We start from the raw sequence: 20,880 nt of genomic DNA on the forward strand, positions 1-20,880 counted from the left end.
TACACCTATCTCATCTATATGGATGGACCTAAAAGAAGCTGTGGTGGTTCTAGCTGAGACAACATGGAGAGGGGGTGGCAAAGCTTTATGTGAAAATATAATTTCAATGTATTCAAGAAATAGTTGTGCCCACTAAGTACAAGGCACTGAACCAGATAATAAACAAAACACAGACTTATTCTTAGAGTCTATAGTAAGTACATAATAAGAGTAAAACATTAGAAAAATATAAGAAATTCATTTTCTTGTCAGAAAATAATGTGTTGGTATGAGAATAAATCTTGTTATTAAACATGATTAAATATTTATACAAAGAGTACACACACACAGAAGGATTTACTGCCATGAACTTAAAATAACTTACATTACCTCTATAATTTATAATACTACAGAATTAAATACCTCTATGAACTCCAAGATATGTTCAGCAGAGTGATGGCCTTCATATTCATGAACATTGGACTGGTTGAACACCACTGTTGTTGGATAAGCCTGAATGTTATACTGTTAAGAATGAGAAGACAAATTAAACATGGTTTTATACGTTTAACCAATTTGTTTCAAATTTATAACCAGTTTGCCTTTATTTGAGTAATATGATTTAAAAGACCCATTGCTAAATTGCTGGTGACTAAAAAATTTTAGCCTGGACAAAATTTGCAGAAGAACTGGATTCACAGTTGTACTGCTGAATACTTAACCCTTACTTATAGGTACTCCATCCTATCTAATAAAAGGGTAATATGCAAATTAACCATCACTCTATCACAAAGATGGTGGCACCCAGTCCTCTCACCCCTGCCGGAGTCTCCTAGTCCCAGGGAGAAGGTGGCCGCTGAGAGTGGATAGCGTGAGTGGCCTGGTGGAATGCTTGCTTCGTTGCCGCGGCGACGAGGCAAGCGTTCCACCCTGGTCGTGGAGGGCCTCTGGGCCGCGGAGGGCCTCAGCGCAGTGGGCGCGGAGCGGCCAGGCCCTGCAGAGAGCTACTGGTGCACAGATTCGTGCACAGGGCTACTAGTAAGACATAAAATCCATAGGCATCAAATGCAGGGAAGTGAGCACGGATAATTATGAGCTTGGTCCCTTTTTACTGCCCTGAATTTAGTTTAAATTGAACATTTTTTATGTTTATTGCATTTCCTCTTTTGCCATGTCTGTAAACTTTTTTTCAAAAAATTAAAAAAAATTGATTTATTGTCTTTAAATATTCTGACTGTAAGGCTTTGTCAGTTATATGTGCAGCCTGTTCCCTTAACTTTATAGTGTCTCTTTGGTAATAGTTTTTACATGTAATGTAGTCAAATTCATTCATATTCATTGATTTTTATATTTAGTTTTTGTGTGTGGAGTGAGAAATTAGTCCTCACACAGATGCCATAAACATTTCATCCTACATTCACTTCCATTTATCTTTTTAAAAAAGTTTAGTTTTTATAAATTTTGATTTAAAATACACACAAAAACAGAACAATAAAGTCTCATGTACGCTCAGGACTACAACAATCATTTACTCACGGCTTTTTTTTTTTAATATGTTTTTGATTTTTTAGAGAGAGAGGAAGGGAGAGGGATAGAGACAGAAGCATTGAGGAGAGAGAAGCATTGATTGGCTGCCTTCTGCATGTCCCCTACTGGGGATCAAGGCCGAAACTTAAGCATGTGCCTGACCAGAAATCAAACTGTGATCTCTTGGTTCATGAGTCAACACTCAACCACTGAGCCACTGTGGCCAGGCCTCATGGCTACTCTTAATTCCTCTATACTTCCTTCCACTCTACCCTATCCCAAGATTATTTTAAAGATAATTCCAGATAACTTAACATTTCATTCAAAAATATTTCAGTATATTAAAAACATATATTCCCCCCCAAATATAAGAACACTATCATTTTCATATCTAAAAATTAACAATTCCTGAAAATCATTAGATATCCTATCAGAGTTCAAATTTCCCCAGTTTGCTCTTTGTTTTTGCAGATGCTTTGCTTAAACTGCATCCACAGGAAGACTAAACTTACATTTGAATAGCACGTCTTCTAAGTCTTTAATCTCCTTCCCCTTTTAATAAATGTGTCCAATAAACGGTGTTTGTCCTATAAAGTCCTCTACATGCTGGGATTTGCAAATTGCACACCCATGTTGTCACTTAATCTGTTCTTCAATACACTAATAGAGCTGATGACTTGATTTAAATTTTTTCCAAGAATATTTTATAGGGGGCATTGCATACTTTCATCATGAGGTATATAATTTCTAGTACTTTTTAGAACTGAAGAGTGAATATTAATTAACCTCATATCTTATTTTAATTTCCTTCTATTAGCTATTCGATTACAAGGAAAGCCAAAGCATAAAGCTATCGACTGCCAAAAGGAAATGTTAAGTTAAAAAAATATAAAGATCTTAAATAACTGAAAAATCGTATATTTTATCAAGTCAACTAAATATTTTCCTGAGTTTAATAAGTAAGACTATATCTACATTTAACTACATATATTATCATTTTTTAATCCATCATAATTTTGTTGAAATTACTGGTTTAAACAATTTGTTACTATTCTAAATGTAGATGTATTTTTGAAAAGGTTATTATTTTAATATCAGATTAATTAGAAAACACTTTTAATACTTTGCCTTACCATGTTACAAAGTCCCTCATGAACTGTACAATCTAGTGTACCAAATTTAAGCTGACCATAAAGATGCTTTGATGCTTTTCGTAACTCTGGCAATAAAGCTCGACATGGTGGACACCACTACAAAAGAAAAAATATTCATAAGCACTGAGCCAAATAAAATGAACAACAAAAACTTACATCATTTTTGCAACAAGCAATTTAAGTAAGACAAACCACATTTAGTTGCAAATCTTATGCTTGTATATACTTAATCCTTAGAGGGAAGTACATCAGTGCTCTCTTAGATACAATATGTGGTTGTAGCCAAACTGTATCCATGGTTCAAAGTTATCTAGAAAATGTCTTTTTGCTGTAACAAGAGAAAATCTGACAATATTGAATTTTACAGATAAAAATAACTTACAGGGGCAAAAAAATCAACAAGCCATGGTTCTTTGTCATTGGCAGGAAAATTTTGAGGTCCAAGTGTGGTAACATGAGAATGAACACTTTCTTTGGCAAAGGCAAGTATATCATAGAGAATCTTCTTCCCTTTGAAATTGAGTAAGAGAAAAGTTAAAATCCATATCCTGCCTTTTATCTATAAAAACATGTTTGTATGGAAAGTAATATATTAATAAATAATAATACAAGAATAAACTCTGTTTCATGTACTCACAAGTATAAACCTACTTTTGCCCACCCCTGTATTTGGAAGGGCAAGAAGGAATGATTACAATGCAGGAGGAAGAAAAATTTCATATGGAGGCACAGAGGAGTGAAAGAAGATCGTATTTTCATGGATCCACAAGTAGCTGGAGCTACAATTATTTGGAAGGGTAAAGATGAGGCTGAAAGAGCCATCAGAGGCAGATTGTGAATGTATACTGTTAACAACTATATACTGAGTTCCTACTATACACCAGACACCATTCTAGGTGCTGGACATAGAGTGGTGAGCAAAACAAAGTCATTGCTCCTATGCTAAGAAATCTGAACTTTATTTTAAAAGAAATCAGCAGTCAAGGCAGAAAAGTGACATGAGAATGTTTTAGATGTTCTAGGGCCGTGGTCAGCAAACTGCAGCTCGCGAGCCACATGCGGCTCTTTGGCCCCTTGAGTGTGGCTCTTCCACAAAATACCACGGCCTGGGCGAGTCTATTTTGAAGAAGTGGCATTAGAAGAAGTTTAAGTTTAAAAAATTTGGCTCTCAAAAGAAATTTCAATTGTTGTACTGCTGATATTTGGTTCTGTTGACTAACGAGTTTGCCGACCACTGTTCTAGGGTAATAAATGCAAATAAAACAAATAACAAGAAAGGCTATGAGATGGAAAACTGTATCAGATGGAAAACTGTATCAGAGGATGATATATTACATGATGGATCTGTGCCGGGGTTCTTTTCCCAGCCTTACAAAGGGTTCAGCATTCTGGAGAAAGGGGCTGTGCGTAGATGATTAAGAAGGAGTCCAAGGATGAAAGATAGTTTTGAAAGGCATTGGGGGTCAGAGGAGCTTCAGCTAAAAGGAACTGAGGACTCTTACTTTGACCAAGGACCCGTGCTTTTATTCTAACACAATTTGTCCCAAGGCAAGGTGGAAATATACACTTCAAAGGGTAAGGTATCAAAGGGTACAGAAGCATTATCAGTTTGGGGAATAGCCTACAGCTGTTCAGGTGTTTGGCCAACAAGAGGCAATAAAATGCCCTGAGCTGTCTGGCAGCTAACAATAATCCTATTCAGGTTTGGGGGAAGTGCCTTATCCGTTTCCAACAGGTAAATTACGTATGTGGCTCACCCTTGTTGAGCCCCCAAGTCCCATCAACCTTTAGATGGAACTCTTGTAATTATTACATGCTGGAATTGGTTCTCAGCAGATCTGAAATAATGCAGCAAGCACAGAAATGAAGAGGAGTCAGAAATATTTCAGAGGTAAAAAAAGAACAGAACTCCATTATTAAAACCTGGTCATTTCTAGCACTTTAAGGAGGTAGCATTTAGTGAACTGTAAGCCTAGGCTTTGGAGTCAGATGTATTTGGATACAAAATCTACTTGACCAGTTACTGGTTTTTGTCACGGGCAAAATGACTTAGCCTTTCTGATCCTCAATTTTCTCCCTTGCAGGATTGTTGTGAAGATAAAAAATGGAAATACAAAAGTATGCAAAACCTTTAGAAAAATGTTTGCCATCGAAAAAGTACAGAATAAACAGTCATTACTACTGGGATTACCTTGCCAAGCAAGCCTTTGTTCACACAGTTCCTATGGCCTAAATGGACTCACTTCTCATTCTTCTGTATTTGCTTTGGGAAATTGAGCATTCAAATATCACCTGAATTCAAATATCACTTAACTTATACTATGCAAAAGTCTCTTTGATTTTATTAATTTATACATAATGGCTATTACACTGGTTTTCATATTTGCTTATAGATCTCCTTCTTCTCACTTGTACTAGAGATTTTAAGCTTCTTGACAGTCAAGTCCATGTCTTACAACTTTGCATTCCTAACACCTAACACAGGGCTTAACAGGCACAATGTTAGTATCTGTTATTCACTGTGATAGTTAGTAGTTTGCTTGTCTCTTGCTACATTTCACCTTTTCAGGAGAGAGACTGTGATGCATCCCAAACCCTAGGAACTGGAACTTTGCTTACATGAATGTAGAGTTGCAGTCCTAAACAAGCTGTAATGTAGAAATGTGATTATAAATTCAAGGAAGATGACAAAGCAGTCAATGGAGATGCTTGGTAGTCTAGTGGAGGAAACATGTAAAAGAATGTCGGAAAATTACTCATAATGGTTGAGATGCTACATTTGGCAAACTGGAATGAACACTATAGGTGCTACTTTGGTCAACAAGCAAGATCCTTAAATTCCTCCCTAGCCTAACCTGTCACCACAGTTCTTGCTGAAACACTGATCAACAGTCAAGAGTATAAAATAACTAAATATAGTTAAAAATGTCTTTCCTCACAAGAAACAAATTTATTAATAAGATAAATTATTTATACATGTGTCCATATAATACAAGGTAAAAAGTAAAATTAAAAATTATAGTCAAACCTTGTTTTATTGGGCTTTGCTTTATTGCGCATCACAGGTGTTGTGTTTTAAAAGTATATATATTAATCTATTGATTTCAGAGAAAAGGGAGAGAGAGAGAAACATTAATGATGAGAATCATCGATTGGCTGGGATTGCACGCCCCACACGAGGCCACAACCCAGGCATGTGCCCTGACCGGGAATCAAACCGTGACCTTCTGGATCATAGGTCTATGCTCAACCACTGAGCCATGCTGGCCAGGCACAGATGTTGTATTTTTTTACAAAATGAAGGCAAGAACCTCCACCAATCAAAAAGAATACGATTCGTTTTATTGTGGTGATCTGGAACCCAACCCACAATATCTCTGAAGTATGCCTGTACTATTTGAAAATGAGGATACATTTTTATCATTTTTTCCCCTTCTTACCATGATGAATTTCATATTCTTTGGTTCCTTGTCCTTTAAATACTGCTAGACATGGTTGAAAAACATAGAGATTGCTACAGATATCTGGTGCAGATGAACAGTCAAACTTGCCAATCTAAAGCAAAAAGAGAAGGTTTAATTAGATGAAAATGAAATCTTATCCAATCAATTAAATATTTATAAGGGTAATCACAAAATGACATTGCTTTAACAACAGTTTCTAAACAGGAGTTAATAGGATATAAATAAAAGAGATAGAAATAATTAATTTACATTTAACACTAAAACACAATTAAAAAAAAAAGAAGCTCCTAGAAAGTTAACAAACCTGACAAGAAATTTCCAAGATAATATAAAGAAAGCCACCCTTCTAAAAATGTAGAGAATATTTATATAATCTTGGGGTGGGGGAGAAAGAAACCTTTTCATGTGAGACCCCAGAAGCAGATAATAAAGAAAAAGGTTGACATTTTCATACATTGTGGAAGAAAACTAGTTATTTAAAATATAACTTTATGTAAAACATAGTAGCAGAAAGCTGGGCAGAATACATTTTTCTTACTTGAATATGTTCATTTTTAAGTAGAGTCTTTAGTTTCTTCAACTCAGGATCATTTGAATTTCCATTTTTTCCAAAATGAAAAAATAAGAGCCATCGATGATGAGCCAAACGATCCTTAAAAGTGATTTAAAAAGTTAAAAAGAAATGTGAGAGACAGGGAATTCTGAGTTCTAATCTTTCTTTTTATTCTCTTATAATTAATTTTAATAATCCTAACTATTACTTCAAAATAATGTCAAAAATTCAGGCACATCCATATTCTTATTTTGTAGTTTATTTGGGATAATGCTATGTAAATCAATTATATAAAATTACAGAAGGATAAAAGTCACTACATTATAAAATGTTAAAAGTAGACAACTGATTATTCTACTCTAAGTATTTCTGAAGCTGCTTCTTAATTTCTCAGTGAATGATATAAATAGTTCTGTAAGCAAGAACATAAAGTTTCAAATCATATCCAAAGTGGCTTTGTGATCAAAATCTTGTTTTTATGACATTCCTGAAGCCCTTTAGGACTGGTTAGGTTTTACAAAACTACAGATCCTCCCTGTGCCACCAGCAGCTCCGGCAACTGGAGTTTAACCTAAAATTGACTGATATATAATCCTTTGAAACTACTACTTTCTCTCTAGTGATGAATAAACCAAATGTTGGCTAAAATATTAAGACTTGAAATGTTAGCAACGTTATTTATCATTACAAAAATATTACCTCTAGTGTGTCTGCCGAAAGTAGTTCAAAATCTGGAAGATTATGCATTATTTCCAAATATATTTCTTTAGCATCCAATGAATTAAGAAACTAGAATAAGAGAATCATATTGTAATTTTTTTAAGTCAACATCCATTTACTTTAGTGTCTTTTTTGTTGTTGTTGTTTCCACAGAAGAACTTTTAAGGAAAAAAGTCACAGAAGTTAAATAGTTTTCAAGCTATTTATTCTAAATGTTATCTTTTTTAAAAAACAAGTATTATATTTTGGCAATTATTAAAAATTGTATAACTGGGCTTTTTTTTTTTTTAAAGTTATGTAAAACAAATTTCATTATTAGGTGTTTTGTTGCCTGGAATTGCCTATTAACTGTTCTGTGTTTTCTACAACAATCCCCACAACACCTGGAGTAACTGCATCATGAGGAAAGTGCTATTTTATGTTCAGTTCAATGTTAATGCTAACCATGTTTCATACAGAATGCCAATGCTTTACCCATTATTTAAGAATTGTTAAAACACAATTTGATGTTGAGTATTTGATGATCCATGACACTTTATACCCCAACCAATAATTAATAGGAATTAAGATAAGAACTTATAACTAGAAAATGAAAAGGCACCTTATTATAGAGGTTTTCAGAAATAATGTCCAAAAAACCAAACTACCTATGAGTTTTGCAGAGTAAACTATACTGGTAAAGATCTTATTTTAAATATGTTTTAGATCTCGGTCTCATTTAAAACACAAACAAATAACCGAAGAAGGCACACCTCCCTTGTAACACATCTCCTTTACTTCTGCCCATATTTCATCCTTAGCATATTTTTCTCACAGAACTATCTGGTGGTCTAATTCTCAATGAAGCAGCTGGTACTATAAAGAGTGCAGCAGTGGTACTATCAAGAAAATGTATATGGGTCTACAAAATAGTTTAATATATATTTAATTAAAAACCATCCATGTTTGACAATTCAAATACTACTTGAAAGATCTAAAACTCCATTAAAACTTGAAAGAACTACCACTGTATTCACAGCTTCATTGTGCTTGATATGAAACAATGGGAATAAGAACAGCAAAGTCAGTTTCCCCCCCTGGAAATTTTTCTGTTTTTTTTTTTTTTTAATCTATAGCATAAATATTCTTAAAGCTCTATTTGAAATATTTTGTTACCAAAGGCCTTAAGAGGTGAAAACAGAATTCTTTCATACCTCTGTACTACAGCTCATTCACTCTTGTCACATTCATTATGAAGATTTCACCAAAAATACTCCTATTGCAGCTTATCTTATCTATATCTATAAAACCATAAAATGCAAATAGACCAAACAGTGGAACCGACCAATCAAACAACTGAACAAACAACTGGTCGCTATGATGTGCGTTGACCACTAGGGGGCGCGCAGGGACCATGGCGGGCATCAGCTGCAGTGGGATGGTGGAGCAGGTGAGTGGGGGTGCCAGACCAAGGTGGGGCGCCAGTCACTGTCATTGGGGTGAGCCTCTGGTGGTTACTGAAATTCTTTGCTCCCCCATGTGCCACAGTCCCGCCACGCGGTCGCACCTCCTGTCAGCGCTGGCCCCACTCACACCTGCTGCTGGCACTAGAGCCACCGTTCGCACCCACTGCCGGCGCCCAGTGCTGGGGCGCCGCCAGAGGGTGCGAGCGGTGGCTGCCAGCCCCAATTGCCCCTGAGGGCTTCATTACTTCCCCCTGCTCCTGAGGGGCAATTGGGGCAGCAGCCACTGCTCGCACCTGCTGCTGATGCTGGCCTCAATGGCTCCGCGCCATAAGCGGGTGCGAGCGGGGCCAGCGCCATCAGTGCGTGGAAGCAGCGGTGGTGGGAGCGGGGCTGCTGGCAGACAGGGGACTGGGGGCCATGGCTGGAGGGGCTTGGTGGGGGCGCAGAAGATGGGCTGAGACCTGCCCCTGTACCCACCGCAGCCTGGTGGCCCACAGTTCCTTTCAAGGTGCACAAATTCATGCACTGGGCCCCTAGTCTATACCAATAAAAGGGTAATATGCTAATTAGGGCAGACGTCTTCCGGATGACCTTCTGGACAAAGCCGCAGCGGCTGTGAGGGCCGAGGCGCGACTGCGAAGGGCCAGGCTCAGGCTGGCAATGGCAACAGCAGCAGGGTAACGGGGGCAGCGCCTTCCCTTGATCCGCCAGGTTGCCTCCTGCAGAGGGAGGCCCAGACTGCGGCTTAGGTGGGGGGCTGAGGCAGAGGCAGTTAGGGGTGATCAGGCTGGCAGGGGAGCAAGTTAGGAGCAATCAGGCCAGCACGGGGCAAGTTAGGGTCGATGAGGCCGGCAGGGGGGCAAGTTAGGGGCGATGAGGCCAGCAGGGGGGCAAATTAGGGGCAATGAGGCCAGCAGGGGGGGAAGTTAGGGTTGATCAGGCCAGCAGGGGGCAAGGTAGGGGTGATCAGGCTGGCAGGGGTCAAGGTAGGGGCGACCAGGCTGGCAGGGGGGCAAAGTAGGGGCGATAAGATAGGCAGGCAAGCAGTAAGGGGCGATCAGGCAGGCAGCCGAGTGGTTAGGGGTGATCAGGCAGGCAGGAGAGCGGTCAGGAGCCAGCAGTCCTGGATTGTGAAAGGGATCCCAGATTGGAGAGGATGCAGGCCAGGCTGAGGGGGACCCTCTCCCCTGCACGAATTTTGTGCACCGGGACTCTAGTATATATATAAAAGCCTAATATGCAAAGTGTCCCCTCGGGAGTTTAACCGACTGGGAGTTCCATTGCTTGCTATGATGTGCGCAGACCACCAGGGGGCGGTTTGGAATGAAGGAAGGCTCCAGCTGGTGGCTGGCAGCTGTTAGGGACCCTACCCAGGCACGAATTTTGTGCAGTGGGCCTCTGGTAAATATGTAAGTGATGAATACACTAGAAACTCATTATAAACCTGTCTGTCTTGGTGTAAAACTTGGTAGTTGTATATATAAAAGGATACTGTCCAGTCTCTAAATTTCACCTTCCAGACATCTTTAGCTGGCATAGTGTCTTATATTTTTTAAAACGTAAATGCTTTTAGGAGGGATAAAAGCATTTATGGTCATTACATTTCCAGTATGACTCATTTATGTTTTCTAAGATTGCATCTGAGCTTGCAGTTTATATAAAAAAATCCCAAAGATCTCACTAAAATATGAGGTTGCATGTTACTGAAGGTAAGACCCTATATTAACTGTTGGCCAGGGTATAGGCAAACGTCATGAACTGATGTCACAGAGTTCAACAAATTTCTGTAGGGCAGTTTGGCAACATGAATGGAATTTAACTTGCTGCAGCTATCTAATTCTAAACAGATAATTGAGGAAGTGTAAAAAGATGAACAAGATTGTTCATTACACTGCTTATAATCATCAAAAGTAGAAACAACTTAAATATTTATTAAGAGAGGAATGATTAATATAAGTATGTCACCTTTAGTCAATGAATCACTATTCAGGGATTGTTGATAATGATTATATATACACAGGGGTGGGCAAAAGTGGGTTTACAGTTGTGACTATGCAAAACATAGTTTACTCTTATATTATTTGTTAATTATTGTATTATTTGCATTACAACTGTAAACCTACTTTTGCCCACCTCTGTGTGTGTGTATGGCATGTAAGTACCATATATATTACATTTATATTTCATCAACTGAGATGGGGAAAACTGGGGGTAGAGCAGATTAATATTATTAGAGACTATCAGGAGTATAGTTGCAGACATCCAAGTAATATCCCAGGAGAGATGCTGAATAGGAAGTAGAATGCAGTCTGGAGTGGAGGGCAGAGACCTAGGCCACAGATAAAACCGAAGAGTCATCAGCACCAAGTCCTAATTGTATGCACACCTAAGCAGAGATCTGGAAGGATATTCACCAAAATTTGACGGTACTGGTCTATTGGTGATTTGGTTTCAGTGAATTTTGCATCTTTTTTTAAACATTTCTTTACTATATATGAATTTCTGTAATGAATATTGTCTGTTTATCAACATCAAAAAAAGAATTTACAGAAAAGAAAACTAAAGGAAGTTCGTTTTTTATTTGAGCCTTTTCTTTTGGAGTTTCTTAGAAACTTGTCTGATATCCCATTATTTATCCCAACTCCTTGATAACTAGCTTGACCCTCATTCTTAAAATTAGGGAGGTGAACCATACCAGTAGATCTCCACACCGAGTTTATACCAGAATCTAACAGGGTGCTTAAAAAAAATAGATACCGGGTTCTAGCCGAACCGACCAATGATCTGTATTTTAACATCAGAAAATATATAAATAAATGGAAACTAATGAAAATTCATTTAACCTAAGAATGTATTCCATACCTCTGGGGTTCAAAAATAGTTTATGCCAGTTAAAAATAATTCTTATAGCAGACTTTACAAACGGAAGAATGTATTAAACAGAATCCCAGAAATTAAATTTGTTCTAGATTATTAAACGTTCCACATTCAGATGATATAAACTGATTCATTTTCTTACTTTGATTACAAACAACATATTTAAGTGTGTGCATTCAAAGAAATGAAAATGATTCATACCAAAACATTGCTTTTCTCTTTGTTATTTAAAGTGGCTCCAGGAGGAAAATAGGCAGTAGAACTTGTTGTTATGTCCAAACTTGTACAAAGGTTGGCCTGGGTGGCACAGTCCATCCATCCTACATTAACAAGACCATCCTAAAATAGAAAGAAACAACAATAAAAACATAGGTCAAGTGGAAGACCAAGTTTCCTCACAAAGGGAGCTTCAACAACTAAGTATCAAAAACAAAGACTATTTCCCCAACCATTATATGATGAGAGCTAACTAAACAACAAAATAACAAACAAAACAATAAAGTTTGGAAATGATAAAAACACTAATATATAACTCTTTGGTTAAAAAGGACTTCATAATTAAAGAATACTTAGCAGTGAATGACAATGAAAGCACCACATGCCAAAATTTACTGAACACAGTTCATTATTAGAAACCCACAACTATGACTACATTTATCAGAAAATAAGAAAGGTTACAAATAAGCAAGTTAAATGTTCAAAAAACTACCAAAGACAATATCTGGAATCCATGTTTAAATGTGTCTGGTGTTTTTTTTTTGTTTGTTTGTTTTTTGACATGGCTATATGCTAGTAGTCTTACAAAATAATTCATGCTTACCAACATGCCACTAAGCCTGAGACGTGTCTGTGAAGTCAAACAATCTGCAAGGAAAAAAATAGCAAGCAATTTCAGCTCTATTGAGTGTATACTTTCATTGCCTTTTCACATAGCTATCATGCTGATTCTAAGGCAATTATTTGAGCTCTATTGGTAAATACTGAAATCTTTATTCACTAGATAACTACTGTGATCAAAGTTTCATTCTACACACACAACACATTACCACTCACTCGCATTCACTCACTCATTCTTTTATTCCTTCCCCTCAGATTCCCAGGATTTCCAGCTAAAGAGAAAAGGAGTAATTTTCTCTCAAGCATTCCTTTAGGATCTTACTCTCAAATTTCTCTGATCAATAATCCCCTTTACCTAAGATATCTCACAATTTTGCAGAAATAAAATGTAATAAACTTTTTTTTTGATAAAAATATGTAAAAAATCCTTAAAATAAGATAAAATAGCCTCTTCATTATTTTTATAAAAGTTCTGTAAATATGAATACTAACACTAAATGAGATAACTTTGAAGGGAGCTGTAGCATCACAGAGCCTACAGAGATATGTAAAATCTCTAGTTTTAAAAGTTTTTTTCATGTGTAAATGGACAAAAATTTGTGCATTAGGCCAAAATGAATAAACTCAAGGATAGACTAAATTTAAGGGTGATTTTATTTTCAAGGCAATACCTCCTTAACATGGCAGCATAAAGGCTGTGAGATGAAGTTTCAGGAAAAGATCCATGTGGGATTAAACATATGAAAAAATATTAATGAATTAGAATATTTTTTCTTTTAAAATATTTTTATTGATTCCAGAGAGAAAGGGAGAGGGAGAAAGAGACAGAAACATCAATGATGAGAGATTGATTGGCTGCCTCCTGCATACTCCCTACTGGGTTTGGAGCCAGCAACCTGAGCATGTGCCCTGACCCGGAATCGAACTGTGACCTCCTAGTTCATAGGTCGACGCTCAACCACCGAGCCATGCCAGTGGCTGAATTAGAATATTTTGTAATACTGGGACCAATTTTTAATCAATCACATTGCTTAAATACATTTTACAGTTCGTGGTTTGACAGATAGGGTATTTTCAACTTAATCTACTGAGGGAAAGGTTCCTAGAAATAGGAAGTTGTCATCTTCAAATATATAATGTAATGAGGTAAACATGTATATATATTTATATGCATAAGTATGAGGCAAAGTCAATAACTCCAAAAATTATTTTGGGAGGACTGTATCTGTTAAATGACTATTTTTTCAAACTGATAAATATGTACATCTGTGACTATCTGAACATACCCTTTACTGTGAATATAATTAGGCTGAAAAACTTGCCCACTGAACAGAAACCATAAATGATACTTTAAAAAATTAATAATTTTAAAACCTTTTATGTGTAAAATAAAAGAAAAATATTTCTTAAGTAAAAAATTATAACCTTGTCTATAAATTGTAGTTTGAAGTACTGAACAATCAATTATAGTAGCATACTCAAGATGGTCACCTAGTCTAAGGGTACATACTTCCAGTTATAAGATTAGCAAGTCCTGGGGATCTAATGTACAACATACAGTGATTATAGCTAACAATAGTATATTATATGCTTGCAAGTTGCTAAGAGAGTACATCTTAAATGTTCTCACTACAAAATGAAATGGCAATTATTTAACAAGATGGAGATGGTAGCTAATGCTATGGTGGTAATCATTTTGTAAGTCTATCAAATCAACATGTTGAACACCTTCAAGTTACACAATGATATTTAATTATATCTTAATAAAGCTGAAAAAGTAAAAAAGATTGTCATTTAAAAATTATATGTCACGGTCTCTTTGTAACAAAATAATGAATAAATTACCTCCTCCTTCGGAACAAAACGTTATCAGCCAGCCAATACCAGAGGCAAAAGCAGTTTGTATGGCGTTAACAAAATTTCCTTAAAAGAAAATAAAGCATATTTCTGATCACTTGTTACTCAATAATGAAAACAGTTTTCTAAATGGTTATTTTTCCCTCTCCTAATTTCTGCCTCTTCCAATCCATTCTGAGTAGAGAGGATTTTCTAAAAATCCTTGAGTTTGTAAAATTCATTCACCAGCGCTCCATTTTTTTCATCACATAAAATGTAAATTCATTATTTCATCAGGAAACTCAAATTGGTAAGATCTACCCCTTCAGCCAGCCATATCCCCCCCATGCCACTAATGCATTACACAGCCTCCTGTTAGAGTCATGAAATACTGCCAGTTCCCCAAGTACACAGTGAGCCTTTAAGGCTTCCTCTTCATTTTCATGACAGATTGGGTCTGACCCGTTCCAGAAGTATTTACTAACCTTTCCCTATTCCCCACCTGAGTTTCCTTATCCTTCATGCTTCCATAAGCTTACCTTTAGCATAACAGTTACTACGTTGAATTTTAATGGTTTGCTAGTGTCTTTCTTGCTAAAATAAAGAGGTCCCTGAAGGCAGGGGCTATTTATTTTATCACTGCAGTCCTAGTATTGAACATAGTTTCAGAGACAATAACTGGTATTCAATGAATACCCTTTAGATGTGAACACCATCATTTCATGGGTAATACAGAGTAGTTAAAATAACCCATCTAAAGACATTGAAGAATTAAAAGCCTAATATTAGAAGAGTTTTTAAACTTTAAAATTAAACTGGATAGGCATGAGTTTACTGCCCGATACAGTATACTTATGAAAGCAATAACACACTTGGTTTGCTAAACATTTAGTTGCACTTTGAAATTTGCCTTTTCCTCTAGCCCCACCTCATATCTATTTCCCATATCTTAATTGCTTTGGTTTCTGTACACATAGAATTCATTTGTTAAATGCATACTATTTAGTAGCGGTCAGAACAAAAGACACAATTCCCTTCTAAAAGCATCAAAAAAGGAGAGGAGAACCGGGAGGGCAGCAGAGTCGAGCAAGGGAACTTCGCGCACAACAATTTCAAGGTTAAACAAAGGAACTTCGCGCGCACAGAGCGTCTGCCACCCAGAACCACAGGAGAGCAGGCTGAATGGTGGATTTACAGCTAAGAGAGAAGAGGAAAGAGCGAACTCTGGAGGAGCTGAGGTGCGGAGGCGCGTGGGTCGGGGGAAGGGAATTGTGGCTTTTGTTCCAACCCTAGGGGAGATTAGCGCCCCAGACGCCTGCGGGGAGAGGCGCGACTCTCGGCCTTCGGATCGGAGAGTGGGAGTGACTTCCTTGCGGAGGCGCGCCCAGCAATCAGTGTTTGCTGCATTGGAGTGCGGAGCGAGGGGGCTTGGAAGCGTGGAGGGCAGAAGGAGGGGACTTGCAACCAGTGCGGTTCGCCACGCCATGGTCTGGTGGCGCCCTGAGGCCCCGCCCCGCCCTGAGACTCGCCCCGCCCTGGGACCCGCCCAGCTCATTTTGCAGCTCCGCCCCGCACGTCTTGCAGGCACACCTGGGCTCCAAGCAACGGCTTTTGCATGTGGGTGGCCTGCCCTGTGGCAGCTTGACCAGATAAACTGCGGTTCTAGTCGGACTGCTCTAGGGACGCTCAGACAGGAGGAGGAAACTGCAGTTTTTGCCGTAAGTCCTGCTGAGTGGTCTCAGGTAGTAGCTGACCTACACACCATTGGAGACCCAGAAACGAGGGCATCTAGTGGTCGGTATGAGATGACACCAGATTTCAACCACTCACATAAAGGACACATTCTAGAGGCAGACTCAGTGAGCGCCAAAGCCTTGCTGCACCAAGCCCCGGCCCATAAATCTGTCTCCTACACAGCAACTCTTCCTTTATAGTCACAGAGGATCCGCACAGCCAATCGGCCTGGAGGACAATTCCTCCCAGCGACACCAACAACAATCAAGACTTAACTATACAAAGGAAGACCAAGATGGAGGCATAGGGCGGAAGCCTGATTGCTGCCTACCACAACAATTTTGAGTCTACGACGGGAGAGCGGAGCAGACACCATCCAGAACCACCGGAGGGCTGACTGAGCAGACGCTCTACAACTAGAATAAAAGAGAGGGGTACTCGGGATGATGCTGATGCCGGCGACCCAAAGATCACACTTTAAGAACTACGGCTCAGACGACACAGTGGCGGCCTGGAACGTGCTCGGCGCAGTTCCCCCAGTGGTCTCCGGCTGAGGGGAAGGCCCCACTCGCTGCCGAGCACGGACAGACGAGCCCCTGGGAGTCATGGGGTGGGAGACTCCGCGCTTGCTGACCTCCGAGTCCTTCAAGAATCTCAACGCCCCGGAAGCGGCCAGGTGCGCACGCTTGGTGACTGGCCACCGCTGCAGACCCAAGGGCTGACGCAGCCACCCCGGACCAGCCCGCTGCCGCGCACCGGGCACACCGGAGCTTCGCCGAGCCCGCCGCCCAACGAGTTCTGCGGCGGCTGCCCTGGAGCTCTGAGAAAATGGCCGAAGGAATTACTGAGATGGAATTGACCAACAGGAAATGGGATCAAGAAGACGAAACCCCGCTGGGTCCTGGATCCGGGTGAAGCCGCGTGCCCCTGGGTCTGGGTGAGGCTGGGAACTGGGTCAGGGTGAGGCTGGGCCCCGGGTCCGGGTGAGGCCACGTGCCCCTGGGTCCGGGCGAGACCATGCGCCCCTGGGTCCGGGTGAGGCTAAATCCTGGGTCTGGGCGAGACCGTGCGCCCCTGGGTCCGGGTGAGGCTGAATCCTGGGTCTGGGCGAGGCCGTGCGCCCCTGGAGCCGGGTGAGCCCTGGGCCCCGGGTCCGGGCGAGGCCGCGGGCCCCTGGATCCGGGTGAGCCCTGGGCCCCGGGTCCGGGCGAGGCCGCGGGCCCCTGGATCCGGGTGAGCCCTGGGCCCCGGGTCCGGGCGAGGCCGCGGGCCCCTGGATCCGGGTGAGCCCTGGGCCCCGGGTCCGGGCGAGGCCGCGGGCCCCTGGATCCGGGTGAGCCCTGGGCCCCGGGTCCGGGCGAGGACGCGGGCCCCTGGATCCGGGTGAGCCCTGGGCCCCGGGTCCGGGCGAGGCCGCGGGCCCCTGGATCCGGGTGAGCCCTGGGCCCCGGGTCCGGGCGAGGCCGCGGGCCCCTGGATCCGGGTGAGCCTGGCCCCGGGTCCAGGTGAGGCCGTGGGCCCCTGGATCCGGGTGAAGCAGTGCCCCTGGGTCCAGCCGAGACCAAACCAGAGGGAGTCGGACCTGCATTACCACCATTTGTCCACCATCCAGAGCTGAGGGGTCAGTGCCGACATGTACTCATAGGGAACCGGTGGACATTGATATTGGGTCTCAAAAGAACTGTTGGTCCAGAAAGAAACTCACTACAGACTGATTCATTTGCCTGTCAGCATAACTATTATTGCTCGTCGCACATTCAATTCTTATAAGTATATCTATAGTGACACATGATTTCGCTCATCTAGGGGAAATGATGAACAACATAGACTGATGAACAAGAACAGAACCAGAAACAAGGAGGCATCGATCGGACTATCGGGCCTCAGAGGGAGGATAGGGGAGGGTAGGGGGAGGGGGGAGAGATCAACCAAAGGTCTTGTGTGCATGCATATGAGCCTAACCAATGCTTAAGTTCAACAGAGGGTTGGGGCATCCAAGGGGAGGGGTGTGGGATGGGAATGGGGGGATGAGGACAAATATGTGACACCTTAATCAATAAAGAAATTAAAAAAAAAAAATAAAATAAAAGCATCAAAAAAGTATTTTAAAATTTCAATATTATGACCAAAATATTAATACTGCCACTGAAAAACTTAAAATATAAATTTCAAAGTAGCCTTAAAAATCAAGCAAATTAAGAAAATAAAATTACCTGCCCACAATTCTGTCACGGTGCTTCTGACATGCTGCATGGCAAAGCTCACTAAACTGTCCTTTGATCTGTCACCATGGTATTTCACTGCAGCCTATTGGTTTTTAATAAAAAGGGAAACATGCTTTACTTTTCCTTTTAAAAACATCACTAAAAATAATACTTTTGATTCTACATTATTTTTAAAAATACAGTAAGATCTGTCTCTTAAATGTACAATGTATTTCCAACTGATATGCTGAAAATCTTGATTGTATAGATTTCAAGGAAGACATTTTTAATAATACTATTTATAATGATTTTTGTTTCAGTTTTATCACTTAAAACTGGGGGAAAAAGGGACATCAGAATTTTATATTCAATGAGACAATACCTGAAAATACTTTGTAAACTATCAAGTAGAATATGCATATTGGTTATACTACGTTCTTTAAGATAGAAACAGAAATTGGTGAACATTTAATTTTGAAAGTCATCATTTGACCATTGAATGATGTGGGTTGAACTGCCCGGGTCCACTTATACTTGGAATTTTTCAATTGGCCCACTCAGTTTTTAACTGCCTGAAGTTCAAACTCCTGTGAAGGGTCAACTGGAGATTGGGAATCCGTGCATGCAGAGCGCTCACTTGAGTTACACACATTTAAAAAAAAATTATTTTTGTTTTATTGGTATCAGAGAGGAAGGGAGAGGGAGAGAGAAACATCAATGATGAGAATCACTGACCAACTGCCACCTGCACATCTCCTACTGGGGTTGGGCATGTGCCCTAACCAGGAATCAAACCATGACCTCTAGTTCATAGGTCGACACTCAACCACTGAGCCACACCAGTCAGGCATTTTTTATAGGCGCTACTAACCTCTATGTTATTATTCCAAGGTCAACTGTAATGGCATCTAAAAGTATTCGTAATACTCAAAATGTTTATTATCACTAGAGATGAGTTAGTACCTAAAATAAAAAATATCAAAGCATTCTACAAATTCTCATACTGTATTTTCTATAGTATTTTCCTTATCATAAAGTTACCCAAATTTAAAAAATGCTAACTTTATCCCTTACCATTCCAGACCTAAATATGAAGAGGCTGGGATAACTGTTCACTCCTTTCATTCGGCAAAGCATTCTATCATCGCCACAGTTAACGGCTCCAATTCGAAGTAATCCATCCACTTCTTTAGCAAAGTCTCTCCACTACGAGAAAAAAGGAAACATAAGTATTTCTCTGACCACTTCCCTCGAACATTCTTCAAGCTACACATACTTAAATACTATTTTTAGCAAATAAAACCACAAATATGTGAAAATACATAATTATTACTGATAGCTATAATTGCTATTAATAGGAAAATCCCAATATATTAAAAAACTCAAATAACAGATTAGAAATAATCAGGATGTAAAAAATACATACTGTGGGAGCTAAATCATGGCAGTGTGAACATCCTGCGGAGTAAAAGTTCACAAACCACAGTTCTCCAGAATTAACAGCAGCATCTAAAAGTACATGAAACCAAAACAACTTAGAACTATTTACTGAGGTTTGTGCATAGTTTGGTTAAAAATTTTTTGTTGAGATCAGAAAGAAAGAAAGTCATACATCTTTCATACTGCTTTTACCAATAACTTTCTGTACAAATTTTTCTATAAGAAAATGTACTTCAACTGTCAAATAATACCTTTTTAAAGAAACTCTTCGAAGCCCTTACTTGTACAAGCAGCAGCCTTGAACTGCTTGATACCATCTCACCATGAAGCTGTAAAAAGAAAGGAAGCAACATCCAAAGTTCATGGATGAGAGAAATGAAAAAGAAAAACAGTAAGAGACTGAACTGAGATTTAAGCTCTTCTCCTATCTGCAGCATAAGTTAAACATGGGGTCAATCAATTCTGACAGCTATTTCAAATTCTGAAAGAATAGAATAAGAGGCCTATATGATGTAGTAAGGACTCTGGGATTCAATTTAATCTTTGCCTTCAAACATTTCCCTTGGAAAACTGCATTATTTGAAAAGTATCAATTAACAATTTGGATTTAACAATTCAAAACATAAATACTTATTTTGTAAAATAATAGATTTGCACACCACATAATGTCTAGCCAACAACACATTACACATTATAATCTACTAGGAGCCCAGCATGTGATTCGAAATCGCATGGCGCTGCCCACCCTTGAGTTGCCGGTCCAGCCCTATCTCCCTCCCTGGGCCCTGCAGCAGCCGCAGCCGCTGTGGGTCTGGCCCTGCCTCTCTCTCCGGCCCTTGAAGCAGCCATGGCCCCTGCCGCCCCGCCCCCGACGCTGAGTGCATAACCTCCTCCTGTCCGGTAGACCCATTACAGTGTCCCGGTTAATTAACATATTTTTCTATTTTTTATATATATGATAATCTTATGTAAGTCAACAAAATTTATTCATCTAAAAATTTTAACAATGTAACATTTAAGATAAAAAGGTGAAGACAATTTGCTTTTGGCTAAAGTTTCCATATAATTCCACATCAAAATCAGTGAATTTTTAAATAAAGTTTCATAGTT

General features: G+C 39.7%; 1 protein-coding gene across 3 annotated transcripts in view; it reads right to left on the reverse strand.

The window, feature by feature from the left end:
• DNAJC10 (DnaJ heat shock protein family (Hsp40) member C10) overlaps positions 1 to 20,880 on the reverse strand; it is a 39,975-nt gene that overhangs the window by 12,214 nt on the left and 6,881 nt on the right. For all 3 annotated transcript variants that reach the window (XM_079782619.1, XM_079782618.1, XM_079782617.1), the window contains exons 5-16: positions 19,757 to 19,839; positions 19,405 to 19,536; positions 18,340 to 18,433; positions 14,402 to 14,479; positions 12,540 to 12,583; positions 11,921 to 12,058; positions 7,377 to 7,466; positions 6,663 to 6,776; positions 6,101 to 6,215; positions 3,043 to 3,170; positions 2,640 to 2,756; positions 403 to 504 (exon numbers count right to left, since the gene is read on the reverse strand). In XM_079782619.1, the coding sequence (XP_079638745.1) occupies positions 403 to 504; positions 2,640 to 2,756; positions 3,043 to 3,170; positions 6,101 to 6,215; positions 6,663 to 6,776; positions 7,377 to 7,466; positions 11,921 to 12,058; positions 12,540 to 12,583; positions 14,402 to 14,479; positions 18,340 to 18,433; positions 19,405 to 19,536; positions 19,757 to 19,839 (1,235 nt within the window). The remainder of the gene's footprint in view (positions 1 to 402; positions 505 to 2,639; positions 2,757 to 3,042; positions 3,171 to 6,100; positions 6,216 to 6,662; positions 6,777 to 7,376; positions 7,467 to 11,920; positions 12,059 to 12,539; positions 12,584 to 14,401; positions 14,480 to 18,339; positions 18,434 to 19,404; positions 19,537 to 19,756; positions 19,840 to 20,880) is intronic.

This window comes from Cnephaeus nilssonii (assembly GCF_951640355.1).
Source record: "Cnephaeus nilssonii genome assembly, chromosome: 10".
Classification (NCBI taxonomy): Eukaryota; Metazoa; Chordata; class Mammalia; order Chiroptera; family Vespertilionidae; genus Cnephaeus; species Cnephaeus nilssonii.